The 8,988-nt window shown below is 53.3% G+C and overlaps 1 protein-coding gene across 1 annotated transcript; it reads left to right on the top strand.

The window, feature by feature from the left end:
• The first annotated feature begins 296 nt into the window (after positions 1-296).
• On the top strand, positions 297-7,614 carry IRF1 (interferon regulatory factor 1). The gene is made up of 10 exons (XM_042983672.1): positions 297-566; positions 1,627-1,718; positions 3,031-3,130; positions 3,944-4,120; positions 4,236-4,285; positions 4,393-4,525; positions 4,711-4,833; positions 5,256-5,305; positions 6,186-6,321; positions 6,634-7,614. The coding sequence occupies exons 2-10, from the start codon at positions 1,632-1,634 to the stop codon at positions 6,744-6,746; spliced, it is 969 nt and encodes a 322-aa protein (XP_042839606.1). The 5' UTR covers positions 297-566; positions 1,627-1,631; the 3' UTR covers positions 6,747-7,614.
• Positions 7,615-8,988: the final 1,374 nt, after the last annotated feature.

Genomic DNA, 8,988 nt, shown 5'->3' with positions numbered 1-8,988 from the left:
GGAGTGAGGGGAGCAACTGCGGGCCGGGGGCGTTCGGCTTTCCTGGACAGCTTTCTCCCGGGCGAACCGGTGTGTGTGTGTGTGGGGGGGAGTGGGAGCGGACAGGGCGGGCCCGCGGTCGCCCCAGGGCGGCGGCGCCGGGCCGGAGGGGGTGGGGAGGAGCAGCCGCCCTGTACTTCCCCTTAGCCGCTAGCTCTACAACAGCCTGATTTCCCCGAAATGATGGGGCGGCGCTGGCCAATAGGCGCCCTCGCGGCTCTTTAGGAGGCGGGGCTGGGCTTGGGTTGGGGGAATCCCGCTAAGTGTTTAGATTTCTCGCCGGCGCCGCTGCCCCGGCAGAGCGCGCCACTCCTTCGTCGAGGCAGGACGTGCGTCCAAGCCCGACCGAGCAGAGGCCAGTGGGAGCAGTGCCAAGCCAAAGCCAGCCGAGCCCAACGGCCCCTCGACCCGGGCATCCTCTGCCTTCCCGCCGCTCCCCTCCGGAATTGCGCTCCCCGCGCCGGCACAGCTGCCCCAGCCGCGCCGGGACCTTCGGGCGCCGCTGCTGGATCGCGCCCGTTGCAGAGGTGAGCCCGCCTTCGCTACGGGGGGGGGAACCGGTGGCGTCGAACAAAGACGCGCGGGGCTCCAGGAAGTGGGGGCCGGCAACCCCAGCCGGGAGAGTCGCGGGCACGCAGCGTTGCCTGGCCCCCGCGCGGGCTCGTGAGGGCGCTGGAGGAGCGGCGAGCGGCAGCGCGGGGAGGGCGGGCCGCGGCGTGGACCGCCCACGAGCCGAGGTTGCCGGCGCCCGGCCGCTGTCGCAGATCTGTGTGCGCGGAGCCGCCGGGGCCTCTGGGTGGCTCGGTAGGTTTGTTGCGCGCATCCACGAGCGCTGCTGGGGACTGGAGTGTACGTCCGCGCGTGGGCGCCCTGTGCTCCCCACGCGGGCTTTTGGCGGTCCCAGCTCCGCACCCGGGCCTCAGATTTTAGGCTGTACGTGCAGGTGTTGGGGGGCTGGGGCTTGCTGCCCTGGTTGGCTGGCAGACCTGCTGGGGCTACGGGAAGAGGCGCCACAGGTGTTCCTTCGGCTTCTTCGCGGAGGCGGGGAGCCAGGCAGGAGGGGCAGAGGCTTCCCGGCCTCAGCACTGTGGCTGTCTGAGAGCGCGTAGAATAGATGGGATGAGGGTTGGGGGTAGAATGCTAGGTGACTGCTTGCCATTAGGGAAGGTGCACAGCTAGTGGCAGCAACTCTAGTAGGGAAATTTCTTGGCGTCAACCAAAAGAAGCCTCTCCCTTCCACAAGGATTTGAATTTGAGGAGGAAAGTCTTGGTATTAAGATATCTTTGTATTTTATCTGTTTTTCCTGCACATAAATCCTGAAACTATCACTTGCATGCCTGTCTTCTCCCAAGTGTTTAGAGGAATGTGGGGGAAGGGGCTGAAGTGTTTTTGCCCAAGACGCTGAAAATATTTGGAGGGCAGTTTTATTCCAGTGAAAGCCCCCTCCCCTGTGATTGTGGTGCCTGGTGCTTGGCTCAAGGCTGGGGAAAGTAACTGGCTGACCTGGGGGTGGGGAGATTGGGCAGGGTAGTGCCTCGGGGCTGCTCAGCAGACTCCAAACAGGAGCCTCTGTTTTCTCTTTACAGCCAACATGCCCATCACTCGGATGCGCATGAGACCCTGGCTAGAGATGCAGATTAATTCCAACCAAATCCCAGGGCTGATCTGGATTAATAAAGTGAGTGTAACTTTTTGGGTTTTTCTGCTACTATCTTAACACATGTTCTTTGGGGGACCAAAGCTTCAGATGCAGCTCAAAAAGGGAAGTGATGGGGAGGAGGCATATGTGCTTCCCAGTCGGTCCTGCATGCAGGGAGTATGCAAGGGCCAGTCTTGGGTCCCACTTGCCCGACTTGTGCCTTCCTCCCTTCTTTGATATGGACACGACAGACACCCACGTGAGGGCAATGATGGTTTCCAGCAGGAGGACTCTCAGCATCTGCAGAGCCATCTGGTCTCTTCTGAGACCCGTATAAACACCCAGCATTCTGCAGGGTTCCAGTCAGAGAGACAGGAGACAGAGAAGTGGGCACTGCTGGCAACAAGACGGCTGTTTCAGCAAGGGACCCAAGAATTAACCTTGCACCATTTGCCCAGGCCCAAAAAACCTCATGCTTGTGCACAAAGAGCAACACAGACTCTGCAGACTTAATAGTAATAATAAAAATAATGATGGCTCATGCTTATTGCACACTCCCTATAAGCGAGTGTGACACCACGCTAACAATGTGACTTACATTGTGTCCTTTAATCCTCACAGTAGCCCTGTGAAGTAGATACTATTAATATCTCCATTTTCAGATGAGGAAACTGAGGCACTGAGAGATAGATAATGAGATCATACAAAAAAGTGATAAAGCTAAGATTTGAATCCGAGAAGTCTGACTCAAAAATCTACACTGTTAACCACCAGTAATGATAACAGTGAGACTTAGTCCTTATATTTGTCACTGTGATTGCTCATTTCACAGAAGAGAAACCAGTGAGGGACCAAGAGGTACAGTGACAGTACCAGGGTCACACACATAGTTAGCATCCAAGTCTGGCCCAGGGCTCCCTTAGGTATATGGCCAGGATCTGGTGGGCAGGACCCAGTGGTCCCAGGTGTCCCAAGCAGCCCCTATCTAATGGATGGAGTTCTCACCTCCATGTTGGTGCTGAAAAGCACCAGAGAGCATCCTAAGGTGCTCTATATGGGTCCCAGCACATCTGTATCAGGCAGAGGGAGATCTCTGCTGAGCTGATGTTGCCACAGTTCTCAGAACCCAGAGCCCCTTCTGAGAGATCTAGAGTGGTAGAGTACTCTGTTTAAGCCATTCTCAGGATGGGTCAACCTAAACCAGATGTCAGGGTGAAAAGGGGAAGTCAGCCTTTTCCCAGACCAGGGTTGGTGGGGTTGTGGGGGGTGGTGCCGGGCAGACTCATGCTAAAAGCCTATGGCCTCTGAGCTGACACAGCCTTGTATATTTGTGTCTATGTGTGCCATTCAGGAGGAGATGATCTTCCAGATTCCATGGAAGCATGCTGCCAAGCATGGCTGGGACATCAACAAAGATGCCTGTCTGTTCCGAAGCTGGGCCATTCACACAGGTGTGTGCCCTGGTCTCCAGGCCTCGGGGGGCTGGGGCAGGGAGGAGACAAGGGGAGTCACTTCTGTTAACACAGAGGCCCTTCATTGGGGTCTCTGAATTCCCTGAGATGGGGTACAGAATTTGGGAGTGAGCACGGGGCTGACTTGTACTTTTGGGGAAAAAGTTCATCATTTCAGCAAGTTCTTAAAGGAACTTGTGAAGTCAGTATCTTAGAAACTGGTTTCACAGAGTTTGTGGCTGGATTAAAGTTCTCCTTGGCAAAAGCAGTTGTGAACCTGGATAATGAAAGAGACCCAGGCCTTCCATTTTCTTGATGTTTACCAAGGTCCCGGCCAAAGGCCCATCTGGTTGGCAGCCTCCTTTTATCCTTGAGTGTTGGGGTTCTTGGTCCATCTCAGATCAGTCAGCACACTTATCAGTAACTGTTCTTTGATGCCTACTTTTTGCCCACTCCTGTGTTTAGAAATATCACATAAACCCTAGTCCCTACTCTCTGGCTGCTGACAGACCAAGCAGGGAGACTGGGCCTGGTCTAGGACCAATATAGCACTTTTGGACATATGGGCCCTCTAGTGCTTCTGGCTGGGTCCTTCAGGAAGGACCTGCGGGATGTGTTTGAGCCAAGCCTGGGCATTTGAGAGCCCCCAGGGCCTGCAGAGGGTCACCCAGGAATACCTGCTATTTGGCCAGTTTGGATTTCTGGCAGCATGAGAGCTTAGGGGTACTGTCTCCTTCCTCCTTCCAGGCCAGGGGTCGGCTGAGGATCCCCACGTATGGCCCTGACAGTCCTCTTCACTCTTCTGCCCACTAGGCCGATACAAAGCAGGGGAAAAGGAGCCGGATCCCAAGACATGGAAGGCTAACTTTCGCTGTGCCATGAACTCCCTGCCAGACATTGAGGAAGTGAAGGACCAGAGCAGGAACAAAGGCAGCTCAGCTGTGCGGGTGTACCGGATGCTCCCACCCCTCACCAAGAACCAGAGGAAAGGTATCCGAGGGCTTTGGGTCATCAGAAAGCTCTCAGGGAGGGTGGGAGGGAGGAAGAGGGGCAACTGGGGCTGGTATGCCTATACCAAGACTGACACAGCCTATCTGCCTCACAGAGAGAAAGTCCAAGTCCAGCCGAGATGCTAAGACCAAGGCCAAGAGGAAGGTGAGTGTGGTCCTAAGCTGCTAGTCTTTGGTCACCCGGGAGTCAGAGTGGACAATGGAAGAAGTGCCATAGCAAGCTTGGGCCTAAGCTTCTTTCTCCTGTTGCAGTCATGTGGTGACTCCAGTCCTGATACCTTCTCTGATGGACTCAGCAGCTCCACCCTGCCTGATGACCACAGCAGCTACACAGCTCAGGGCTACATTGGGCAGGACTTAGAGGTTGAGCGGGCCCTTACTCCAGGTGAGGTGGGCCCAATCTGGCAGGGGACCAAACAGGTCATTGGGATGGCTCCTTCTCTTGGCTATAGGATGCATTGTGCTTGTGGATGGTGGCCTATTGGAGCAGGATGCAGGGTTGGGGATGCTGGGTATCTTGCAAACTAAGAGAGCACACAGTTCTAACGTGTGGTTTCTGCTGTCCTTCAGCCCTGTCACCGTGTACCGTTAGTAGCACTCTCCCTGAATGGCACATCCCAGTGGATATTGTGCCAGACAGCACCAGTGACCTGTACAACTTCCAGGTGTCACCTATGCCCTCCACCTCTGAAGGTTTGTGCTTCTGGGGCCTGCTTGCCTGACTGTTTGGGTCCTGAGAAGGATGTCCTGAGGGCAGGAAGATGCTCAGAACTCCACCTGGCATTAAGTTGCCTGTGCTGTGCTAGAGAAAAGAGGGAATGGGGGCCAGGGGCTGCATTTTGGTCTAACATTGCTAGTTTTCCTGGCTCTTCTGCAGCCCAGTCTCTGAGGGTGAGGAAGGAAGCAAGGGGGTGGGAAGAGGTGTGGCTTCAGGGTTTGGGAGGCTGAGTCACTAGGACAATGACCTGTTCTGGAATCTCCGTGGCAGGCAGATGTCTGCTGGGAGGTCAGTGTGTGGGGACATGTGAAGGGGCAGGGGGATCTGGCAGTGCTGGAATTGCTGGGGAAAGCCTGGCTGACTGCCAGCCAACCTCTCTGCTCTTCCCCATCCACAGCCACAACAGATGAGGACGAGGAAGGGAAATTAACTGAGGACATCATGAAGGTAAGGCCCATTCCACCCTGGGCACTCTTTTGAAGTGGCGGCTTCTAAGGAGAGAGAAAACCACTTAGAGCTCACAAATCGGAGGGTAGGCAGCTGCTACTGTGACCTGGTTGCCTCCATAGTCCTACAGGTGCCACATCCATGTGGCTGGGGACCACTGCCCTCCTTGGCTGGTGGGAAAGACACTGTGGAAGTGAGGATGGGAGGGAGGCCTGATTTCTGACAGGCTGTACTGGAGCAGGCTTTAGGGCCTCAAACAGCTCTGAGTCAGCTGTCATCAGCACTGGGTCCCTGGCCTGTGTCTTCCGCCCCAGCATGCCCCAGGCCTGTTGCCCTGTTAGTTAGGGAAATGCACATCAGGTTTTAATAATCACCCTTTGGGATCTGTAATTTGATGGGGTTTTTCCTTTTTCTCTTTTTTAAAGCACATTATTTAAGCAGGTTTTTTTTTCCCCCTGCTTCAATTTTAAAAGTGAATATAAAAAGTTTTGCAGTAGTGTACCCAGGCTTTGTTTCATCAGCATAGACAACCTGAGACATAGCCATAGCTCTATCTCTAGCTTTTCTAGATCTCTTTTTCTTGAATCACTATGCTAATCATTGCTTTAAGCCACATTCTCAGTTGGTATGTCCTTACCCAGTTGAGAGGGAAAGTCTTAGAGATTCTGTGCCAGAGGGTAGATGTGGCAGTGTGAGTCCAGGGCAGACCCTCACCTCCCAGGTCCCTGTCCTGTCTTCATTCCATATCTGCATCCATCTGAGAATGTGAAAATGGCCAAGGGTATGATCCTGGCAGGGAAGCTTCAGCTCTCTGAAGGCAGGGCCACAGAATGAGTCTGCCCTGGAAGTAAGCCAATGGCATTTTGCTCCTTTGTCCCAGCTCTTGGAGCAGACAGGATGGCAGCCGACAAATGTGGATGGGAAGGGGTACCTGCTCAATGAACCCGGGGCCCAGCCCCCATCTTTCTATGGAGATTTCAGCTGCAAGGAGGAGCCAGAAGTTGACCGCCCTGGGGGTAAGAAGTCTCTGGATCCACTAGATTTCTCAGAGAAGGGAGAACCATGCAGGGGGTGGGAGAGGGCTGGAGGGCTGGGCTGGGGAGCAGCAGAGGCAGAGCACCTTTCTTAAACTCTTCTTGGTACAGACAGCTTGTGAGTTGGCTGTTGCTCCCATGCACGCAGTTTGCTTAAAGATGAGGGGGGACCCTGTTGCTGTGGGTGGACGGTAGAGGCTGCTGTGTCTGGGCCTATGGGGATAGGGCTGGGGGGTGGGAGGAGAACACTGCACTCACCCTCCATCCTTATACAACTTTCTTCACATCTTCTAGGGTTTATTGGGCTGATAGCTTCCGATCTGAAGAACATGGACAACAGCTGGCTGGACAGCCTGTTGACCCCAGTCAGGCTGCCCTCCATCCAGGCCATTCCTTGTGCACCGTAGCTGGGCCCCGGTCCCCTCTTACTCCCCTGAGCAAGCAGGACCTGTCATCATGGTAGCTGTGATGCAAAGAAACAGGACTCCTATGGGCTCCTTGACATGGCAAAGTATGACCCCATTGCTGAGCAGGGATGGGGCCTCCCTCCTTGGGACAGTGGCCTCTTGGGGTCTGGCAGGCCGGGATCTGGGCTCATCTTGTGGGATAAAGCTGGCCCTGTCTCCTGGGAAGATGGGGTTCTGAGATTGATGTGTCAGGTGGAGGTCTCAGCTAGGAGTCAGCCTCCAGCTTTTCCCCCTAAGCCCAGCTGCCTGGAGAAGGTTCTGCTGTCACTGAGGTGGCCCGAGGGAACAGACCAACGACCTCAGAAAAGCACAGCACCAATCCCAGGGCTGGCTCTGCACTAAGAGACAATTGCACTAAGTGAATCCTATTCCCAAAGAACCCCCTCCCTTCCCAGCTGAGCCCTGGGGACTGTTCCAAAGCCAGTGAAATGTGAAGGAAAATGGGGCCCTGCAGGACAGTGCTCCCTCAGCCTCAGAGGAGCTCCACCCTGCTCGGGCTGAGGGGCTTGGGACAAAACTCGGCACTTTTTCTTGTGGACCTTGCCACGTTTCTGATCAGAGGTGTACACTAACGTTTCCCCCAAGCTCTCAGCCTTTGTTTATTTATATAGTGCCTTGCCCTGTGCCCACCTGCCCCCTCAGGCGGGCCCCAGCAGCCCTCAGCAGGCCCTGGGAGGGAAGTGTGAGTATCTTGGTGTGATTTTTAAAATTGGAAACGCCTTGTAATCACTAAGTCATGTGTGACCACATATGTACATGTATGTAAATATGTACATTTGTCTTTTTATAAAAAGTTCATTGTTTATAAGAGGTGTGGCCTTTTATTTAGATATAAATTGCAAATCATTTTACTTTTTGTAGAGATATTGTGATGGACTCATTCTTGGCATCCTGCCTGAACTTGACTTAGGGGTGAGCAGTGACATACACCAATGCAAAATCCTTTCAGTTATGTTCACAAAGAAGATGACAGGAAGAGGGGACAGTCATGGCAAAGGGACATGCTCATATAAATACATTCACTTGCCCTTGGCTTTATTGCCGGGCTGTGAGTTACTGGGGCTCCAAGGCCTGGGGAGTGTTAGGTTTTGAGTTCTGAGTAATGTGCCATATAGTATATGTCCTGGTAAACTCAAATGCAAGTGTACTCAGATGCTACTTCAGAAAGTTAACAGTTGGTAGGTATAGAACAGTCATGGACAGTCACAACAGACCCCAGCCCAGAACAGGATACCAAGGCCTGTTGTACTGGGCACTACCTGTCTAGTTTCTGCAGTGATGAAAATGTTCTCTCCCTGTACTGTCCGATATAGTAGGCAGTGGCAAAGTCACATGTGCCAACTGAGCAATGTGGCCAGTGCGATGAAGGAACTGAATTTTTTTTTTTTAATTTTTTTTTTTTAACGTTTATTTTATTTTTGAGACAGAGAGAGACAAAGCATGAATGGGGGAGGGTCAGAGAGAGGGAGACACAGAATCGGAAACAGGCTCCAGGCTCTGAGCGGTCAGCACAGAGCCCGACGCGGGGTTTGAACTCACGGACCGCGAGATCATGACCTGGGCCGAAGTTGGCCGCTTAACCGACTGAGCCACCCAGGCGCCCCGGAACTGAATTTTGAATTAGTTAAAACGTAAGTAGCCACATGTGGTTAGTGGCGACCTTATTGGACAGTACAGACAGTACAGATTATTGGACAGTACAGATACTGGATTGGGGGCAGATCTGAGAGGGAGAGGCTGGAGTGGCTGGAGGACACTAGGGATGGACTTGGGGCCACTTACCTGCCAATTCAAGAGTATTTTACTATTTTGATGGCCAACAATAACTATCAGTGCTGAATACCAGCTGTGCAGTGTATTGTAAAACAGGTCGATGCACAAATGTGTTAGGAAGAGCTTGGATGACTACATGGAACACTTTTCCTTTCTCCATGTCTCTTCAAGGTTCTGGCTGAGCTTATGCACACAAAATCTCTATAAGGAGTATATATGATCAGAACAATGTTTCTGAAAACCATGGGTTGAGAACTACTGCCATATGGCAATGCCTCCTTCAAATAAGGCCCAAGTCAAAGGAATGTCTGAAGGTGAAAGGTCTGGATTTGGGCTTTTCTCATCACCACGCCCCCTCCAACCAGTCCCTGCCCTGGGGGATAAGCAGTACCTAGCAGTAAGGCTGGCC

The sequence above is a fragment of the Panthera tigris genome, chromosome A1, assembly GCF_018350195.1.
Source record: "Panthera tigris isolate Pti1 chromosome A1, P.tigris_Pti1_mat1.1, whole genome shotgun sequence".
Classification (NCBI taxonomy): domain Eukaryota; kingdom Metazoa; phylum Chordata; class Mammalia; order Carnivora; family Felidae; genus Panthera; species Panthera tigris.
This window is presented reverse-complemented; position numbering and strand designations above follow the sequence as displayed.

Bases quoted from the DNA above. Each gene is read 5' to 3' on its own strand.
- IRF1 (XM_042983672.1), top strand. From the start codon at position 1,632: ATGCCCATCACTCGGATGCGCATGAGACCCTGGCTAGAGATGCAGATT. The intron at 4,121-4,235 runs GTATCCGAGGGC...TCTGCCTCACAG, and splicing joins CACCAAGAACCAGAGGAAAG to AGAGAAAGTCCAAGTCCAGC. The intron at 5,306-6,185 runs GTAAGGCCCATT...CCTTTGTCCCAG, and splicing joins TAACTGAGGACATCATGAAG to CTCTTGGAGCAGACAGGATG.